This window comes from Eulemur rufifrons, chromosome 15 (genome assembly GCF_041146395.1).
Source record: "Eulemur rufifrons isolate Redbay chromosome 15, OSU_ERuf_1, whole genome shotgun sequence".
NCBI lineage: Eukaryota > Metazoa > Chordata > Mammalia > Primates > Lemuridae > Eulemur > Eulemur rufifrons.
The window spans coordinates 16458712-16481311 of NC_090997.1; the positions used below are offsets into that span (position 1 = coordinate 16458712).

Below are 22600 nucleotides of genomic sequence, written 5' to 3' on the forward strand. Positions count from 1 at the left end.
CCTATGGTTATTCTGGGAAGAATTTTGATGCATCTAACGGCCCTAAGTAAAATAGACCCTGTGGCAATGCCAACTTAGGAGAAACATTTCTAACGCCATGACATAATCATTAAAGAATTGTAGCCAAACATCAAGTCTTAGAGGGCCTGCTATGTGCTAAATACTGTGCTGGTTTCTGCTTACAGAAATAGAAGTGCACAAGAAGTAACACCTGTTCCCCTGTCTCTGGCATCTGGCACCTTCCTAGTACTGCTCCCAAGAGGTTCAAGAGAAGCAGCTACCAGTGCATCTGATGAGTTCTCCCAGCTGCCTGCTCCATCAGATCCTCACCTGGCACCATGATCTGCTTAAGGCATTAGTCCAAAGAAGTTTCTAGACAGCGTTTTTCTAAATATATTGATTGCGGCCCATATTTTAGAAATATATTTTACATCATGACCTATTACACGTATATATTAAACTGAAACAAAAGTGTGACACAGTAATACTTTTCAATGTGCAGCAGTTTCTGATATTTCCTATTCATTTCTCTTTTCTTCTTCTTAGTTAAACATAAATGCTGGTTGTGACACATTAAGTTGATTTAATGACTCTTTAATAGATCACGACCCACTGTGAGTCCATTCGTTCATTCATTAATTCCACATATATTCACTGAGTGTCTACTCTGGGCCAGGTACTGTTTAAAGTACTAGGAGAAAGCAGTGAATGGAGCAATGAAAATGTACATTCTGTTGGGGCTTACTATTGAATGGGGACAGATAATGAACAAGTTGAAAATAAAATACATTGTATTTTAGATAATGATGAGTTCTAAGGAGAACACCAAAGCTGGGAGGAGATAGGAAGTACTAGTGAGGCACCTGAAGTTTTGGAGAGTGGCCAGGGATAGCACCACTGAGAAGGTGACATTTGCTTAAATATCTGTCGGAGGTAAGAAGCAAGTCTGCAGATACCTGAAGAAGAGCTTTCCAGGCATAGACTAAAACTACCTGGCATGGTTTGAGAGGAGAGAGAAGTCAGTTTGGCTGAAGGGGGGGAGAGAGAGAGAGAGAGAGAGAGAGGTAGAGAGAGAAGACTGGACCTGAGGTCAGAGGAGCAGCAGGCATTGGATTCACTGGGCCTTGGAGACCGCTGAAGGTCTGTGTTCTTTTACTTGGGTTTAGATGGGAAACTATTGGAGGTTTTCAGCAGATAAGTGATACGATCTGACTTACAATTTTACAGAATCACTGTCCTTGGTGGGACCATTAGTACTACTGTCATGCAATTTTTTTTTTATAGAGCAATCATAAAGGCCCAAGATTTCCAGGTCTTTGCTTGGGACTCTCATTCCTATGTGGTTCCGTACATCTCCTGATCTGACCATTGTCTCATCCCTCCCAACTTCCTAAACCAGTGCCCTCTGGACATCTGTCTGTCATCACCAAGATTTACTGATTCCAAAATCTCTTCTCCAAGTATTATCTTTACCTCCTTGTTCTAATGAAAACTGGCTGCCCCTTAGTACACTGCTCCGCTGAAACCCTCCTTGTGGGGGCTATTTTATTTTTCTACTCCTGCACTACTGGACCTAAAAGTTCTTATATAGGTGTTATCCTTGATCCTCCTGGTAGGATCTTTATCTTATATAAAAATGCCTATTTTTGTTGTTTCTTTATCCTATATAAAAATGCCCACCCCTTTGAAGTGTTTAGCACATGCTATGCAAATTAGTCCTCTTATTTTTTACATTCATTTACAGACTTCAGGGTCAGTTGCTCCCATTTGCTAAAGATTTAATATGTAACTCAATGTGTCTATGGCCATGACAACTCTTGTTATAATTTTTGATGATTTCAAATTCCACAGGGAAAATCCATTCTCAGGCCTCCAGTCCTTTGAACTCTTAATGTCCTCAATCCTGGATTCCACACCCAAGTAATTAAATTATAGTCGTTTCCATTAGAGTAATTTCTTTTTGAAACCTGTATATCAAGCATCTCTAGAATCCTCCTCTTAACTTTCCAGCCCACTCACATTACAACTGTGTGGCAGGTTGCATTTTCCAAAGGTGGCCACAATAGTAGCTCCCATTCCATGTGCTCTTCTGCAATGTGACCTGCCACTCTTTTATCAAAAGATGTAGTCCCATTGCTCTCCTCTTGAATTTAGGTTGGCCTTAGTGACCAGTACAAAAACATAGAATATGGCCAGCCTTGAAACTTCTGCCTTGCTCTCTTGTGATATTTTTTCCTGGAGCCCTGAGCCACCATATAAGTAGTCTGACTACTCTGAGACCACCATGGTGGAGAGGCCACATTCAGGTGCTTTGTTCAACAGTCCCATCCCGTCTAAGACTGTCCTTCAGATATGCCAGACTTGGTACCAGCCATGTAAGCAAACAAACCATCTTGGAAGTGGTTGCTCTAGCCCCAGCTGTTCCAGCCCCCAGGCATTCAAGTCACCCTCAGCCATTTGAGTCATCTCAGATGGGGCTCCAGACATTGTAGAGGTGGGAAGAGCTTAACTTACTCTATCTTTTCCAAATTACTGACCCACAGAATCCAAGTGCATAATAAAATGATTGCTTTATATTCCTAAATTTTGTGGACTTTATTATATAGTCATAGATAACTAGAACAGACCCCAACCTAAAACAATTCTCTGGCCTCAGGAAGAATTATAATATTTCACCTTCTCAATTTTTACTGGACTGATAGTAGGTGATAATGCTGTCATTTCTTTATTGTTTGGCTTAGTGTATGTGGAAAAGACATTTGATGCTCATAAAACAATCCATTTGCTCATCTACATTTTCTGCACTCCCTTGCTGTTGGCTTATGGCCATGTATCTAGTTCTGGCCAATAGAATGTTATGAGAAGTAACTGTATCACTTTTGATGCAAGACAGTTACATGTAGCTGTGAGTTCTCTAACTATTCTCTTTTCTGTGTACGTGGCTGAGAGCACAAATTCTGGGGAGGCAGAATTGCAACATGGAGGCGTCCTGGATCTCTGAGTTTCTGCTGGAGGAAGCTAACAAAAGAGCCTCCTGATTCATACTAAACTGTGATATGAGCAATAAATAATTTGATTTAAAGCATTATTTATTACCTCAACATGATCTAGATGACCCTGACCTGTACAATTTTCATAATCTGTCATTATAGTCACATCTTTGCATATACTGTGAACCTCATTTTTTCTTTTTTTCTTTAAGGTTTTTGCTGATTAAATTCAACTCGACACCTATTTGACTCCTCCACCCAGCTATATGTAGGTGGAAGTTAAAAAATCAGCAACCATGTTGATTGATTTCTTTTTTAAATTCCTGAACACAAACTTCAAGTGAATCCTTAGTGTTTCCTTCTTGTCTTCCTATATTTTTTTGTTTAATTCAGTCTTCAATTTTCCAAAGTGACTCAAACTCTCTTCACTTTCCACAAATCACACCTCTTGCCCAAGTTCATTCTCAGCTGATGATTTGCTTCATATTTTACTGACAAAGTTGAAGCTACAGAGACTCTTCACATGCTCCCAGCCCCATATGCAGCAATTTATCTGGATCTACCCATATATTTTGACTTTTTCTTTCTTGTAGTAGATGAACCATCTAATCTTTCATGTAAAGCCAATGACTCCACCTACGCTCTGAATCCAGTCCCTTCTCTCCTACTCAGTGGTATTGCCTCTGCAATTCCCTTCTCTCTCTGCCCTACTATGACATTTTCTTTCTTTCCTGTACATTTCCACCATGCAAGCATTATTAATTTTCCATCATGCAAGCAAAACTCCCTGAAGGAATTATCTTTCCTATCTTCATTTCCTTTCCTCCAAGCGCTATTGAACCTCTTTAAGTTGCCCTTTCATTGTCAGCAGTCCCCCAAGCAGCTTTTGTCAAAGTCACCAAGGGCCTCCATATTGCTAAATCAAATGGCTAAGTTCTCATTGGACACAATTTCATAGTAGCTTTTGGAACAACTGATCTTTTGCTCTTTCATGAAATACTTTCTTTGCTTTGCTACTGGGACACTATTGTGTCTTGGTTCTCATGCTGTCTCACTGTCTGATCCTTCTTAGTGTCATTTTCCGAATCGTCCTCATCTTCACAATCTCTAAACATTGGAATGCTCCAGGGCTCAAATCTCAGATGTCTTCTATTGTCCTTCTATATTTATCTTTCTAATTGATCTTATCAGATTCCAAAACTTTCAATATTAGCTATGCCATGATACATCTCAAATTTGTATCTCCAATTCAAACTTATAAATTTTATCTCTGAACCTGATCTATGTACTGTCTTATATCACTAAATCCACATTTCTCCACTTGGATGCCTACTAGGTATCTCTAATTTAGCACATACAAAGCTAAACTTTTGATTTTTTTTCACCTAAGACTTATTCCTCCCATGTCCTTCATACTATAGTAAATGAAACTACATTCTATTACTTATTTGGTCCTCAAAGTGTGGGGTCTTCCTTGACTCCTCTTTCTTTTATATGCCATATCCAGTACTTCAGTAAATCTTGTCCATTCTATTTTCAAATAGATATCCTGAGTCTAATTCCTTTTTTATCGCCATCCCTGCTCCCATGTTATTTCATGCTACTATTTATATCCTATGCACATTCTGCAATATCCTCTTAGTCTCCCTATAACCATTCTTGCCTCATTGCAGACTAATTTATGTAATGTAACCAAAGATACATTCAGAACACACCCTCCTATCTCAAAATGCTTCAAATTGCTTTCCATCTCACCCAGAATAAAATCTGAATTATTAATTCTCAGTGCCCTACATGATCTGGCCCAATATTACCTCCCTGACCCCTTCTCTTAACACTCAGACAGTTGCCCACTCTGTGTGCCCAGCCACACTCACTTTCTTGCTCTTCCTTAACTTCATCAAGCAAGGTCCCATCTCAAAGCCTTTGCACATAGAGTTCTCTTTGCCAGAGTCACTTTGTTCAGGTGACTTCATGACTCCCACTTTCACTTCATTTAGCTCTCTGCTTCAAAGTTATTCTTTAGAAAGGCTTTTATTTAACCTATACTCTTTATACATTATCTTGCTTTATTTGTATCCTTTATATCACTTATCAACAACATAACATAGTTTATATTTCTTTATTTTGTTGTACTATTTCTCTCCTCTGCAGGCCTAAGGTTCATAAGGTTCATGAGGATAAAAACTTGAGCAATTCTGTTCAATGTCTTTTACTCTAGAACCCAAAATTCTTTTGAACATAGTAGATGCTCAATAAATATTTAAATGAATGAATGAATGAATATGGAGCTCAGTTTGGGATAACAAATGAAAATCTGTTTCTGAAAACTCTGGAATCACCTGCAAAAACCAAGTCGTTGGTATGTGTCCAGTGGTATCAAGCTGACTAAAGTGAGACTCTTAGCACATACCACAAACTCAGAATGTACAGAAAAAATAATAGTGAACCAGGGCTACTAATGTCCCTGGCAACTATCCACAGAATATCAGCAAAGTACAGCATGAGCCAGCTTGGTGTCTGTGTGTGGTATTAGCCCATATTTCTCCTTCCAGAAAGAGGAAACACATTCACATAAAGCAAATGAGGTGCAAAAAAGGCTGACAATGAGTAATAAATTAAATTAGTGGCATTCTCATTGGTTTGTGCTTAGATAGAGAAAGGATGTTAGGATGGAACTAAATGAGGTCATTTTAGGTATTTTTAAAAATTTATTCTAATTCTGGATTTCTCTCTGAATACTTTGCTAGAGAGACTGCATATACCTATAATTGCCTTCTTTTTGAAAACCAGATCTGGGACGTATAATTTGACAAATATAAATTTACTTATGGGAACCCCAGGACAAAGTATAAAAATTGGCACTGGCTTAAAAAATGTAAGATATTTCAGTTTAGTATGCATGCCTCTGGAATGACATTGGGAATATTAAGTGGATGATTGACCAGAGAAAAAGAACAAGCAGATGCAGTACACAAGGAAGACAGGCAGTCAGAGGTAAAATAGCTAAGCTGGTTCAGGGTGAATAACAAACATCATCAATGACAAATCCAGCTTCAAGGATGAGTTTTGATGAGAGTGAATGGTTTAAATCTTAGCGCATAATGGAGTAAATATTCACTACCTCAAAGAAATCATTGCAGAATGACAGAGATAGAAACAGAAATTTACAAGAAGGGTTAGGCTTCTTTCCCTTATACCCAACTAACCTTGGGTTAAGCAATTTTGACACCATGTAAATTATAATTCACCAAAGGACTGGTTTCATCCAGTGTTGTGCGAACCACCAGTAGATATGTATGTGCCAAACTCACCTTATTTATGTTCAACATCACATTGCACCTCACCACCTTCACAGCAATGTGCTTTCTAGTCTCACAGCTTTGTGTGTACACAAGGCTGGAATTTTTCTATTCTAAAGCCTTTGTCCCCCCCACCCCCAACATTAGAAGGCAACAAAGACGACTATATATTAGAGGTTTGAGGATTATACATACCTTAAGTGCTTTTATAAAGGAATGATTAAATTCTAACTTCAATAAAAGAAAGAAATAATATTGTAGAATCTTTAAAATTTGGGGCTGAAAAGTCCAAATCCTTCATTTTACGTACAAAGGACTGGGGCAAAAGGACCATACATAACTGCCCAATATAACACAGAAAGTTAGTAGAAAAGCTGGGATGAAAATCCAAGTTTTCTAATCTTATGGAATGTTCCTTTTATTTCAACAGTTCTCAGACTTGTCATCTTTACTATTACAATCAGTTTGTAAGCAAAACAAAATACAACAAAACAAATCCTCCCTTGATGGAGCAAAAATCTTAAATAAGTATATGTTTATAGGCCTTTCATTGCTATGTTTTCAGAACATAAGAGAAACATTTCTTTCAGAATATTTTAAAGACTGAAATTGCAGGGATATTGAAGAGTAACCATTAACTAGTCTTTCTAAAGTCCACACCCACACCTTCTGGGGTTTCTATATGATTTTAAAGGTCACTGGGAGAGGTACAAAGTGTGTGTAGAAGGGTCAGGATTTTTTCCTCACTGAAGCTCTTATTGTTCCTGTTATTTGTTTAAGGAATGAAAACTCTACTCCGGCTTTGCAAAGCCTATGTTACAATCCAGCATCAGTAGTGATAGTTCTTCTCTTTATTTGCATGGAATATGTAATTCTGCCTTTTCCGGAGAAATCTTTTCATTACCTAATTAGCAGTTTTAGAAAAAGCTCTAGCAAGCCCTAAGGTGTCTAATTTGTCAACCTTGAATGAATCATGTTTCATTTGGGAATCATGCTGTATGATTCTTATAAATCTTATTATTTGAAGTTATATTTCTAAAAAAGCAATGCTTTGAAAATGATACCAGCACAATCCCCATTTTATACAAGAAGAAACTGAAGCTTAAGGAGATGAACTAACTTAATATGGCCACAACAAAGTTGGGTTTCCAGATAAAGGAGTTTGACCCCAGCACCTACCATATAATCCCCTTTGTGATGTTCTTGAAAATGCTTGCTAAGGTGAAAAAAAAGGTGGGGCAGGACTGGGTCACGCAGAAGACTTTCTGACCTCATGCCTACATCTTTTCCATTTTATTATAAAGCTGTAATTTAGAGCTGATTTTTAACCTGGAGAGGGGAAAACAATTATTTTATAGCTAAAGACTCTTTTGCTCGTATCAGTTCACCACCAAGAGGCCGGCTATTTAAAGCTGACTCTCTAAATCACTACACACAGCGAATTACATCACACCTGATGTGTAGAGCCCTTTGGCAGTTCCATAGATATCACCATTATCATCTCTTTTCTGATAAGACACATCAGTCTTGTTGCTGTGTCCTCACTCATTTTTACTCCCAGACTTGATCTTCTTTGCAAGAACACACACACGCACACACACACCCACACACACACCATGCACACACCATTTTCTAGAGCATTTATGTATAACTGGGAGAAAACTTACAAGAAGGGATAATCTTGACTGAAGATGCTCATTTTTTTTTTTTTTTGCCAGAGATGAAAAAAATTAGAGGATACATCTAATTGGCAGCAGAAAGGTTTCGGTTAATATAGAGGTAGGGGAATGGAATATATTCTGTGCAAAAACTCTGAAATAAGTTAATTAATAAAGTTTACTTAAGAAGTTCTTTGAGATTAGGATATATCATTGGTTCTCAGAATTTTCATCTCATAATATTCACTTGTCACTACCATCAACTTGAGGATGCCCACAAAGATGAACCACAAAGTTTTGTTTGAAGTAGGTCTTGGATCTTCTTAACTCTGTCTCCCATAATCCTCTCAAAATCCCTGACCTACCATTTTTGAAGAATCTGAGTAGAGAATCCCAATGTCGTGTTATTTAAAAACACTTGATAGCATTAAATTAAACGGGAAGACGGTTTGGTCATCCCATAATTTCCTAAGGCCCAATAACACGAAACAGACACAACCCCAGGTAAAATTTTACATAATAACACAGACACACCAATGCAAAATTCAAACAGATTTCCACCTGAGAATTCAAGAAATATACTACCTTGCCCCAAACCGGTAAGAATCCGATTACCACAAGGATGGATAGTTACCCATGGCGAAGAACGGGATTCCCAGCAGGGTGGAGTTGTACTTTCCATCAGTGATGAAGAAGATCCCTGCTGCCGTGATGATGGAGATGCACACCGTGAGCACCCCCAGAAGGCCCAGGAAGGGCTTACTGCGCAAGCAGTCCTTCATGGAGCTGGACAGGGTGGCTGTGGTCAGGATCAGCACGAGGCTCACCAGGACTTTGCTTCTGGCCATGATGCTGGTCTTATGAAAGTCTCTCCAGAGGCTAAAGGATGCTAAAGAGTAGAGCTGGAGGTCTTGGTGCTCCTCCTGGAGCTTCCTCATAAGCTTACAGAACTCATTCTCCCACTTCTCCCCTATGAGGTCTTGGGTGGCAGAGCCATAGGTCTGGAGGTAGTAGGTGATTTGAATGGCTCTGGCTGACTTGACCCGCTGGTCCTTGCTGTTTGGTACTTCCACTACCCCGCCCAGTTGGTGTCCAATAAAACCGTTCCTCCCATCCTTGAAAACAGAAAAAGGGGAGACTTAATTTACCAGAAGGATGCACATTCCAGGGAACAGATTCTTACTCTAAGTGAAAAAGCTCAAGGAAGGAAGAAATAGGTGCTAGTGATTGTGAAACTGATGTGGGTGGAGAGGCAAGTTAGCATTTTATATTCAACATTTAGAACTACATGGGATACCATGCATGATGATCAGAATTAAAAAAGATGCAAAGAGTGTTATGAAGCTACACAAGAATTGCCACATGCATAGAAAGATGTAGATAAATATTTTGATCTCACCCATACCCTCATTCCCACTGTTTCCTTCTGTAGCAATCTATTATAACTCATTAATGCAGGATCAAGTTTTATGATTGGGTTTCAGCCAAAAATGAAGCATGGCATGAACTAACAACATTTCAAAAATTAAAATAATTATTCTATAAATATATGCTAACCTTTCTAGGGTTAACACATACACCTACATCAACACTCATACAAACACACACAAACACGAATAGCCTTACTTGTTCTCTGTATTTTGGGGGTATAATTGCATATTGTAGAGCAGTACAAAAATACTGTTTCTTAGAATTAATTTAATGGTGTTGAAATGTTTCCTAAATATGATGTGAGCACCTGTTCACTCAATACAATGTTCTCTCTAACACCTGCCTCAGGTGTAGGTTGACCTTTTCCTACAGATGGCAGTGGACAAATCCCCTAAATGAGGCTTAGAAGATTTTCAGATGGAGTTTCCAAAAGTCATTTCAACTTCAGAGTTTGACACGAGGTAGAGTAGTCAAGATCCTAAGGGTAGGCAATTGGTAAAAGAAGCAATCACTTCTTTTTTAAACAGATTCAGAACAGTAATTCTCATCCAACGTGCCTCAACCCTCAGAAACAAAAATCCCTGACAGCCACCACCAGTTCAACAATCAATTAGGAAATTTTATTATTATCACAACTGTCACGTACTTCAATGGCAATGGTTGTTGGAATATTGAACCCAATAGTGAGTGCAAGATGGAGGATAGCACCAAAAATATACTGCAGGTATTGGGAGAGAAGCAGACACAAAAGTACATTTATACCTCAAGTAGACTGTGTGTTAGTTAGCTCAGTTGGGTAAGATGTTAATTTCACAAGGATGTAAAAGAGCAAAATCAGGACAAGGAACAGTTATATCTAAAGTGAGTAGTGTGAAAGGGCTACAAACCCAATAGTGCAGTAATAATGGGTATTTCCATGGAACTGTGAGGCATTATATACTCCTGTAGACATGTGCCACAATTATCGTGGACTTGTTTATTCCAGACAGCTATATCTGAGGCACTTGTTTGTATTGTATTTTAACATGAATCAAAGCAGTCCTAATACTTGAGGATATGTTGGAAACACAAGAAGTTTAAGAAGTTAACAGAGAGTAAAAATGCTGTTAGTATGATCATTAAGAATTGCAAGAGAGAAATTTCATAGTCACTCCATATACCCATTTGCCTCCTACATGCTACATGAATACAATCGTTCTATTTAACTCGATCTGACCAACTCTAAAAATGAACAATATATTTCTTAATAAGAATTTGACTTGAGGGTTTTTTTCCTCAGTGTATCTCCCAAGTCCACAGCATTTTTGTAATTTTCCCATTTCTTTTCTTATAAAAATAAAACTGGGACTTTGGTTGTAGGTTCCCAAGGCTTTGTCTTGATCAAATCTTGTGGGGTGCTCCAATGAGCTGCAAGGAGAAAGGTAGGCGAGCTTTGAGGAAGGAGGTGGGAATCCTGTCCCAGAACTGTGAGATTGTGGAATACAGTTTCTACTCTTTCAGTAGACACAAATAGCTTTTCAATTAGGCTCATTTATTTTTGTTTTAAGCTTGGTATAATTTTTAGCTTTGTCCTTGTTTCTATGCCTTTGAAATCCCTTCTTTGATGTTGACTTGTGCTTCTGATTATTTGAAAAAGAAATTATTTTAAAAGCATTATTTATTTAGTTAAGTATGTGCAGCTCTGTCTTTACTCATTTCTGTAATCAAAAAGATTTCTTGGGGATCTTTACCAGCAACATAAAGATTTTTGCATCCCTAAGGCCTCATTTGGAGATTAAAGTGGATAAAAGAGGGTGCTGGTAATGTGTCTGGACAAAAGTCAAAATTTTAAAGAAGGAGAATTTAGATTTTTAAATAAGAGCTCATCATTGAGTTTGTCTAGCTGCTAACACCCTTTTGAAGTTGTCTAATTTCCATTTTTACAAAAAACGGTTTATACAAGATAGGCTATCGTCCCATCTTTTCCTATTATATTTAAATCAATATAGCAAATAGAATAAATTTCTTGCTCATATTCTGCTCTACTCTATGCACCACAAGAAAATAAATTAGTTGAATGTTCTGGAATCCAAAGCTCCATTGCAAAGTCCATATCTTATACCTGCAGTTGGCCCAATCATCTTACTCATTATGGTACTGAGAAATACACTTTAATGCATTATTTGTATGAGAAAATTCTACTATTTTGTAAGAGGTGGAAGAAGAGTTCATTTGTTTCTCACTAACCAATTCATAGATGCTTCTATGTAGGAGAAAAAAATGAATATACCAAAATATAACAAATGTTGTAATTATCCTCTGGGTAGAACTTTCTTGGGGTTGTACAATGACCAGTGGCATTGACGGAGAACATGCTTCATCAAGAGTCACGTGGCCTGAGTCCAGCATGCAGCTCACACTAATTGGGTATGAAACCCACAGCTGGCTCCCTTGCCCTTCTAGGTTCTGATTTTCTCATTTATAAAATGAGCACATGTTAAGTATATGAATACATATTTAAATAATATTTAAATAATATTTTAGCTCTGCTATTCTATGAAAATATAATCTATAAAGTTTCTCTGAAGATATCTGAATATCAGGAATAATATCATAATAACTAATAGAGCTATGGATGAATTTATTTTTATAACTGGTCAAGATCTTATCAATCACACGGTAGAGCCCGTTTGTTTAATAGATGAGCAAACCTAGAGATTTGGAGAAGGTAAACCTGTTAGTCAAAGTGATGAACCCAAAGTTCCAACTCAGATCTTCTGAGTCCAAGACCAACCTTTTCTAGACTCCTGTGGAAGTGATTTCAGGGAAGCCAGTTGGGTTGCTGGTCCCCACTAAATTATCTTTATGATTGAAACTTATTTCGCTTGCACATCTTCCTTTCCAACATTGTCCTCTCCACAATTGCCTACCGATGACACATGCTATACATTGATTCAACTTCTTTCTTTCTCACAATACCTCCTACACAAATTCTGAAATCACTTAAAGTGCAGAAATCACCTTTATGTTCCAATAAAGATAAATCTTAAAAATACGACAAGACGGTAACTTGTTTCAATGCTCTCGTACGTGAGTGCTTCTCTGAACTGACATCATTAACATTATACAACTTGAAGTCCCTAGCTCATATCCCTGTGTCCACTGCATGGCCCATTGCTACAGGAGCCCTCAGACCTTGTTTCCTACCACTCTTTTTATGAACTCAGCTCCAGCTTCTCTGGCCTTTCTTCCTACTCCTTGAACACACCACGCTAATTTCCACCTTATGGCCTTTGCACCTCCTGTCCTCTCCCTCTACCTGGAATGTTTTCCTCTTTTCTTCCTATGGTCAGGGCTATCTCCAGTCATGGAGGCTTAGTTTTGAAGAAACCGTTTGAACCACTGGATCTAAACTGGGCACCTCCTTCCTTGCCATCATTCTCTTGCATAGTCCTATTTTATCTTCTTCCTACTAATGTTTTCTGTCTGAAATGATCTTATTTAATCATTTCATTGCTCCTTTTCTGTGTTCTCAGCTAGAATGTGCACTTGCTGAAAGCTGACACCTTTCCTGTTTTGCTCTCTGGTAATTTCCTTGTACCTAGAACAAAGCTTCGTATATAATAAACATCCCATAATATTTGTTAACGGAGTGAATTCATCTCGAGGTGTCTATCACTAATAGCTTACTTTTTAGAGACTACTTTGCTAAGACCAGGAAAAGCAAGAGATAGCTCAAAGTGCCCGAGAATAGCAGGGACTCGAATGAAAAGCGGCATATGTAGAAATTAGCACAGAAGAAAACAAACTTTATCCTTTTCTCAATATGCTTAGTCTAGAGTAGCATTTTCCCCAAATATGTTCTTGTTCCATTTTCACTGTACACCAAACATGTGCAGTAAGGCAGTCAACAGACCGGGGGACTTGGGGAGTGCCAGGAAAAGGATTTGCACGTATCATGACCTGGAGGCAAAGGACGGCACAAGATGCTCAGGGAACTGATGGGAGTAATGGGATTTGAGGCTAGAGAAGGGATTGGGGCCTCTTCAGTACGGGCCATGAGGGCCTTACCAAGGAGTTGGACTTAATTGTCCTTCAATGCAAAACCACTGGTGAGTTTTAAGCAACGGAACGGCATGATTTACTTTTGGAAGTTCTCACTCTCATTGCACTGTGGAAAATGATTTAGGGAGTAGAGGTGACTCTAAAGGAAAGAGCTCAGTTAAAAGGTCCCTGCAGTATTTCAGGTTCTTGATGCAGCGTAAGAAAATGTCAGCTAAAGCAGTTTCTGGTAGGTAAATTGTTCCAAGGTGAATCAATGGAATTACAGGTCACAATGCTATCTCACTGCCATAAAGCATCTCATCACATTATCTCTCCAGCGACACTAATGCTAGAGAGAAAAAAAAAATATTCCTGAGTTCTTTAGCTCTTATTCACTTTAAGGTTACTAATTTACAGCTTTTAAAATTACTCTCACTCAATCCATATCTGTACAGTAGAAAAATAATTAAACTTTTAGAAATAAATGAATAAATTCTAAAAGTGATAGGAGAGGATGGAGACATTAATGTCATAGATAATAGTTCAAAGAAAAAGGTTACTCGATGATGCTTTGAAATTATAGGGGAGCAGGTGTAATATTTGCTCTCTCTATATACTATGTTGACATTCAGATACTTTCTGTGACTGCAAGATAATTTTGCAGCACAGCTGTTGGCCAAGAGAATTGCAATTCAGATTTCATTGATTTTTAATGAGGCAGACACTGCAAAGATATTGGAAACTTTTAGATGGTCAGTTGTCTTTTGCTGTTGAAAAGAAAATTTTCCTGGGTATGGTAGATGGTGACATTCATAAAGGAGTGGTAATGTTTTGTTTGTTTGTTTCAACAAGATTTTTCCTCATATTTATTTCCTAACTTATATCTCTTTGCTTCATTCCTGATGTCAAGTGTATACACAAACTAGGATTAAATGAAAATATTGGTTATCTTGATTTTCCACTCCACAGCTTCATATTTTGTAAAAATGAGAAAATAATGAGAATGTAAGTTCCTAAAAGGCATTTCCTTTTTTTTTTTAAAGAATCAAAAGTCATTCTCAAAAATGCCCTAAATAAAAGATAAGTTAAATTTATTTCGTCTCATTACTAAGCTGAGAAAGTACTGTGGTGTATTTCAGATTCTTTTTCAAAGAGGAATTTTAAAGAACAAGATTTCTGTGTTGTTGAAATGAAATAAAAACTTAAGCCCAACCAGAATATAAAATAAGTTTAACAGAGCACTCCAGAATATCAATTAACTGAGATTTGGTTGGAAATTTTTAACACATGTGGCAGACTCAGTTCCAAGGCATAAGAACTTTGCTTGCATTATCCTACACAACTGTTGCAGTCACTCTGTGAGGAAGTGCTGTACTAGAGCAGCCTCTGGTCACCAATGAGGACATTGGGGCTAAGAGAGGATGTAACAAGAGTGAAATTTTATGATTTCTAAATAGCACAGCCAATCACTTGACTCTAGTTTCTGACTCTAACACTCATTCTTTTACCACAATTGCACATATATTTGGATAATTTATGAACGTACTTGAACTAGAGGATGTACAATACAGCAATTATGAACACAGACTCAAGAGTCCAACTGTCTTGCTTAGAGTCCCAGCCTCAACTCTGACATGCCGTGCAAGGGTCCTAAGCTCCCTATGTGTCAGTTTTTAAATTAGCTAAAATAAAAATCATACAGGCATCGTGAGGAGCAAATGTGTTAACACATATAAAGTACTTAGAAGAGACTTCAGAAAGGGTGGGATATTATTCTTATTATGATATGTCATAAATAAAATATTTGAATTATACTGTTTATTCACTTAGCCATCTCAGATTATTCTACACTTCCCAGCAAATGTCTGTAATGCAGCAAAAAGAACACAGGACACAGGGCCAAGACACCTGGTTTCAAGTTCTAGGTCTGTCACTGTACAGCAGGGTGACAGAGGGCATGCTGCTTGACTTCTCTGAATGCCAACTTCCCACCTCCAATATAAAAGGTTGGGCTTGTATTATCTCTAAAGGTCTTATTTGCTCTGTATTTAATGATTCATTGGTGGTAAAGTCATTAGATACTACAAGTATGCTAGAGAAATCTGCCCTAAGGAAAAAAACAGAAATAAGAAGAAAGGAGAAACACAAGATGACCCCTGCTCATTTCCATAGAAACCAGAAGCTTTTTATCTTCTTCTAAATCTGGACCAAGTCACTTTTCTCCCAGTCCTTTGAGTAACCTCCAGAGAGACTTCTTCTCAAATGGAGAAAGATAAGGAATTTGCCCTATTTTACCTAGATGTAAATCATCTCTCTGTAGCCCAGATGAATTAATTTATTTCTTAGATAGTAAAATTCATATTATCTCGAGATGTCTCTCTGCTGTTTTGGTTTGCTTATCACATACTAGCACAAATACGTTTTAATTTCTCCTTTATTTATGCAAAATCTTTACCCAAATTTATAAACAACGTGTAGAAGTACAGTTAACATCTGCATTAAACGTGAGCCATGCAATAATGACCTTTTTGCTTTTCTGTGACTCGTATTAGTGATCCTATCCCCCAAATTTCCATAAAAAGCAGTTCTAATGTGAGTCTTTCACAAAGGTATCACAATGACTATTCAAAGGCAAGTATTCCATGTCAAACGACCCTTAGCTCTTATTCTGACCTCCGTAAGGGAAGTTGCCACCACTCACACAAGAGCATTTGAGGAATGCAGTAAGTCCCCATGTATAGTACGCCCCTTCAGTAGGAGGATCGAAAGTCCTGCCATTATTCCCTTTCTTTTGGGCTAAGAAACTCTCTCCTAAAAAGGCTCTAGTTTGCAACCACAGGCTATATTAGGAGTGTGACACCTAAGCCATTAGCACCTCTGACCAGAAAAATAGATCAGACTGACAACCTACAGAGGCAAACCTCAGAGTAGAGGTCAAAATATTCTCATAGAAATGGGAAAGTTAGGGAGAATCCGAAGCTTAGGCACTGTAGGTGTTTATATGGGGCACTAGTGTGGTGAATATATGAGGGTGCCCAAGGATGTGACACGCAGGTAAAAACAGATAAAGGCACAATCATTCATTCATCTAAGAAATATTCAATGAGCACATGCCCTGTGCCAGACAGCTATTGAGGATAGAGTGGTCAACAGCTACAGTTCTGGTCTTCAAAGAGCCTGTGGCTCTGAGATGGAGTAGAAAGTAGGGGAACATAAGTAAGCAGGCAGGCATTTTTTTAAAGAAAAATATATAAGTCCTATTGTACTGGGTAACCCAAGATGTTAAGGAACACTGAGAGGAGTAGCCTAGGGGGTACTAAGAAGGCTTCTCATAGAAGATGGCATCTTGGCTGAGACCTGAACCATGCATAACAATTATCCAAGTGAAAATGGAGCATTTGGTTGGTGGGCATGGAGAGCAATGGCCTTCCAGGCCAAGGAAGTAGCATGCACAAAGGTCTAGAAATGACAGTAAGCATGGTGTGTTCCTGGGACTTTGAGAATGATTGGAATACACAATGTGGGAGAGTGAGAGAAGAGTGATTGCCCAGAGATAGGCACTCATACTGAGTACAGTAATTTGCTTATTCAAAAGCTGTCTTTCACTGCAATGCGAAAAATGATCTTCAGGTGTGACTTGGGGGTGGGAAAGGGCACAGAGAGGGGACATAGAATAATTTTTTGCCTTCCTCACAGCTTTGTCTAAGGCAGCACTTACCTAACCAATTGTATGAGCACTGCAAAGAGATTTTTCAGATTGTATAGGATGGGCACCATTCTGAAAATAAATTTTCCTTATACCTAGGCTTTTTTCAAAGAATCACCTCTTCCGAAGTGCTGAGAGACTCTTGGGAAAAAATAAAACTTTACTTCCCAAAAGTGTGGGAGTTGTTGAAAGTGATTTTACTCATTCTAATGATTCTCATAACATCTAATAAATTAAAACAAATAATATCTGCATTGCATATCTGGGAAGGGGAATTGCTAGGCTGCATGTAGAAAACAAGATAAGAACAAATAAAGGGAAGACAAACCCTTTTCCTTGAAGCCTTTATACTTTTGTTATGTAAACAAAGCACATGAGTGACATGGCAAGAGAATAAAGCAGCATGGAGCACTACAATACAGAAGAGGTGGCTTAAAATTATACACATACAGCATGATCTCGACTATGTAAAAATAAATATGTACATATAAATAGTCAAAGGATATACATTGGCTCATATTTGGTATAGGATTATAGGTCATTTCGACTTTCTTGGTTAGGCTATTAAATATTATCTTTAGAAAAATCCTATTAACTCGCCAACAAAAATAATAAAAGTCAAGTGTTAGGAGAACTGAACAAAGGATAGATCATAATAGGAAGGATAAAATAGGTATGACATCTAATCAATGTCACTTAGATAGGCAGTGGGAGAGAAAGAAGGACCAAAAATCAGGACTCCCATATTCCCAGGCTCAAGTTCTCAACATTCTGTCTTGTAGCTTTTAAATCAACTTGAACTGTGACGGTTCATCATTCTTTGTGAAGGGCTGTGATCTTGACTATTAAGATATAATGAATGATAGTATTCTACTTAAAGTTATGGGCGAGCACCAGCAGATTTCTGTCTGCTAATGATAGGGAAAAGTGCTAACACACACTTAACTCCTTAGCTGATCTGGCCTTGTGCTTGGTTACATGGTGTTTTCTTTTCAAAGAAAAGATGATGGAGACCTTGGGTGGCTCAATATCACTTTCCTCATATTGAATTGAGTACTGAATTGGCCCTTATGAGATTCTTTATACCTTTCTGCCCTGTGCATTTTTTTTAATTTAAGTTGATAACAAAGCCCAAATCATTTGACCAATCAAACAATAATTTTGGGGGGGGGTATTTGCTTTGCATAAACCATCATGATGAACAAAGAGTTTTTTTGGGATCATAGTTTTTTTTTTGAATATCCAGATAGTTGTAATTGCAGAGGTCTAGAACATGAAGAAGAAATTTACCATTAATTTATGTAGTTTGGAAGTATTGTTGCCATTTATGAATTCCACTTCTCTAATTTTTATTTTGCTTTTCTTTCTAAGGTTGTATCAAATTTTCATTCAAAGGGACCTCTTCTGATAATTAACACATGCTTTATTGTGTGTGTATCTTTTTTTATCACTCCAACTAGACTTCTAAGTTTACTGAAGATAGGGAATGAAGGTGGTACATTTTCCAAGGTCAAGGAAACAAACATGAGGTATATATCTCAAGGAAATGTAAAGGAATGGACATATTATAAAAGAATATGGAATGAATAGCGTATCCTTTACTTGCGGTTGTGGGTAGTTAGTTGTGTCTTAATCCTTTGATAAAACAACAGTGACTCCTTTGTATTTCTATTGAAGATATTGAGATAGTCTTATGTGAACATCCTCCCTCCTTCCTTATTGCTCTCTCTATCTCCTTTTTCCCTTTCCCCTCCTCCTCCTTATCTCTTTCCCCCTTTCTCACCCTTTTCCCGTTTCCCCTCCCCCATCACTGTCTTTCCCTTATTTGAAAGATAACTACCTCAAAGCCACAGTAAGGGATAATTATTGAGCTATGTCAGTAAAATGCTAGATAAAGAATACAATACTTGCTTAAGTCCACTTTATCTTCACTCAATTACTTTTTCTTTTTAATCCCCAAAAGGACAGGCATGCTTTGAAAATACAGTGTGTGATATACATTCTAATGAGATCCATACAAGGGTTCCTTCCTACAACCAAGATATTCAGCCTCAGAGATATTAAAATAATTGGGAGCCTTTTAATAAAGCCAAGAAAGTAACTACTCTTCTATCTTGTGCTCCGCGTGGGGGTTAAATATTACTTTTCTCAGAATAAGAGATGAGGGTATAACGGCTCACCTTTGCAAGTGTGTTAACATTTTCTGGGCTGACGTGATGGCAAGTGTGTGGACTAGTTTTTGTATTAAATTCTATACTGTTGGATATCTAGCAAAGGAGCAACTAGATGCCTTTGAAAGCTAACATTAATAAAAAATTAAAAAAACTTATAAAATATCTGAATGAAAAATTAATTCAAAAGCAAAGTATACTTTTTTGCTTGATAATTTAACTTATTGCAAAAGATTAACCAAAAATAACTAAAGATTTAGAAAATAATTTTCTATTTTTATTTCTCGAGAGGAAAAAAATTACCTTGCCGGTTGTCTTGTTTAAGGCTAATATTCAAGTTAGCTTGCCTTCCACTTACTAATACTTGCTTGATACAGGAGAGAAGTGACTAAACCAAGATAAGTATGTTGTAAGCAAGGAAATTGGCTTTAAAAAATTTTATGTCATTTTATTATTTAAATGAGATCAATTCATGGAACACTTCTCTTCATGTGTTTTTAGGTTTATACTTTGGGAGGTTTTTCAATTGATAACATTTATAAATTAAAATCTTGCGTTTGATCATATAGCCCCATTTTTGTGTGGGAGATTTTGTAACCTTAATAAGTCAAGGGGTATTAGATTATAATGAGTAAAAGCGTGTAGGACTGGATAACCCCAAAAGGTTTTGACGTTTATTTACTTAGATTTTTATATCACAGGGAGAAATATTAAGGTAGACAGTCTCATTATAATGAAAGCAATTATCGCTGTGAATTTAGTATTCAAAATTAGGCCAATTTTAAGCAAAACAACCCACATTACAGCCCTGGAGAATTTAACTACATCCACTAGATAAACATGAATTCTGCTTCTTCCAATCACACGTCAATATCCCCCTTAGCTGTGTCAGTTCTGATGTCACCTATCTTTATTTCATGGGCTTTAGAGACAAGACTTCTAACCAAAATTGCACTATGCTTTTAGGTTGGTTTTAATTTACTTCTGAATTTTCCAGAATAGTGCAGTGACTAGTTTTAGCAGCCTATTTTTTGATAATTTGATGACCAAGGTTTTTTATTCAACAATAAATCAACATAAATCACTACCTTTCTTTTTAAAGGACAAAACTTTAACATAGAGAATTCCCCCAAACCTGCTTTTGGAAAGTGTTAAGAAATAGATTGAGATCTCTTCTCCTGGAGTTAGGGGAAAGACCCACTGTGCACCTAGGGATCACTTGACCTGGTTACTACAGCAGTGATGGCAAAACCACATTGGCATCACGGACAATATGGTTGGCAATAGTGGTTTGGCTTTAAAGTTCAGAGAATTTGGGCTTGAATGTTTATTTGACAACATATTACTGCTGTGACTTTTGGAAAGTGACTTAGATTCTTTGAGGCATTTTTTTAAGCTCTGATATGGGACTGTATAGCTCATCAGCTTTATTATGAGAATTAAGTTTGACTATATTTGAAGAGGGATGACACCCTGTGTGTTATTTTGTAGGGTTCTATCGACAGTTATTATGTAATTACAAAATGATGGTTGAATGATTCACTGATCTCAAATAAAATAAATAAAAACAAATCATGGCTCTTGACACCAAAAGCATTTCATCAACCCTAAGCTTACACTACAGAAAGCTTCCTGGACTCCCTAAGTAGGGTATATGTAGCCAAAAAGATCCTAACTGTGTATGTTCCAGTCCTGGAGGTCCAATCTCTACGTGGCCTAAAACTTGCTCCTAGGTCAACACAGGTTAGACAGACAGACTCCACATGATATTTTAAAGAGAAACCTAAGTGTGTTGCTTCAAACTTTCCTCCAATACATTCCAAATGACCACCTGTACATGGGCTTTCTCATAGCTGCAAAACAATTCATTGTCAGGCAAATCTACTGGGGACAACTGAGATCACAGAGTTTATCCTCCTTCACTACAGGCATCCTATGATCTCTTAGGACTTAGAGTCAGGCCTTCATGTCAGTCCTGCCATCTGATATTATTTCAGACACCAAACAGATGGGGCTTCTGGATGTGACAAATTTCATAGTGGAAAGTGCCTGCAACTTTGTGGCACTCTCCGCAGGCAGGATTATGAGATGGAGGCAAGAATCAAACCTCCTGATTCCACAATACAGAAGTCCCCACACTGAGGGGTCTTTCTGTAACTAAAAGAGTCTGATGGAGGCATGAAGGAGACTCTCTCATAATCACCTATGTTTAAATTTCATATATAAAATGGCAGCATACAAAAGCCAGATGAGGTGATTCTGCACTCACATGGTTTCACTTTGTGTTTACTACCCCATTATTTGAATTCCCTACTGGCTTGCTCAGAATGCAACTTCATCAAAATAATTTGCAGCAAAGTTTGATTTTGATGTATTTGTTTCAGTATATTTCATGCTCGCTGTAGATGTTAAACATTCTTTCTGATATCCTGTTAACATGTCACAGGCATCACTAATGTTTTCCCAAGAATGCCAAGAACACTGTGTCTAGCACAGTGTCAATATAAATTCAGTGTATTTAATCTTCCTCACTAATAGCAGCTATCTTAATTCAAAGGAATTGATTATGTTAAAATGAAGAGACAGAGAAAAACACACAGTGAGAAATGCAAATACAAAAAGGGTACACATAGATGTTGCCCTCAACTTAACACATTTAACAAAAAACTGATTTTTGAGAGTACTTGCTACAAACAAAGATGTTTTACAGGCACGGAAATATAAAAGGCTGGTCCATAGTTCTTAAAAACATTGTCTGTCACTCCCCCTTACTGTATTAAAGATTAATTCTTCACAATTTTTCAAGTAGCTAGAAAATTCAAGGTAACTATACATGCCATACAAATAAAATGAGAGGCTCTCTTCTTTAGAGAGATTATGAAAACAATCTAACGTCCTTCATTTACATGGAGGTATTTTGTGGAAGCATGATTAACTTGGTAAGTGGGTGTCTGCTTTGACTGAAAGATCAGGGCTCTTTGAAGCCACTGCAATTAGTTACATAAGCAGGTATTTAGAGGGAGGTTTTTCAAATGCATATTGCTATGTCAGTGCATTATTAAAAATACCAATAATAACACACACACCAAAGACAACACTTCATTAGAACGGGAACTGGCAGTTGCTTGGATCTTATTGGAGCGTCTGTAAGGAAATACTGGGTTAGGCTTTAAAGGAATGGATCGACACTCAGGACTGGGCTACCCAATTTGGAAATATCAAGAACTCCTCCCAGTTTGAAAGGGTAATGCATCCCCACCACTCACTCAAAAAGCAGTTTGAGCAACAACCTGACAGCTATTGCTCATCTAGAATGGAA

The 22600-nt window shown here is 37.6% G+C and overlaps 1 protein-coding gene across 1 annotated transcript in view; it reads right to left on the reverse strand.

Moving 5' to 3' along the window:
- Window positions 1-22600, reverse strand: part of PTCHD4 (patched domain containing 4) — a 192824-nt gene that overhangs the window by 130204 nt on the left and 40020 nt on the right. Inside the window, exon 2 of the mRNA XM_069488694.1 lies at window positions 8585-9065. Within this exon, the coding sequence (XP_069344795.1) occupies window positions 8585-9065 (481 nt within the window). The remainder of the gene's footprint in view (window positions 1-8584; window positions 9066-22600) is intronic.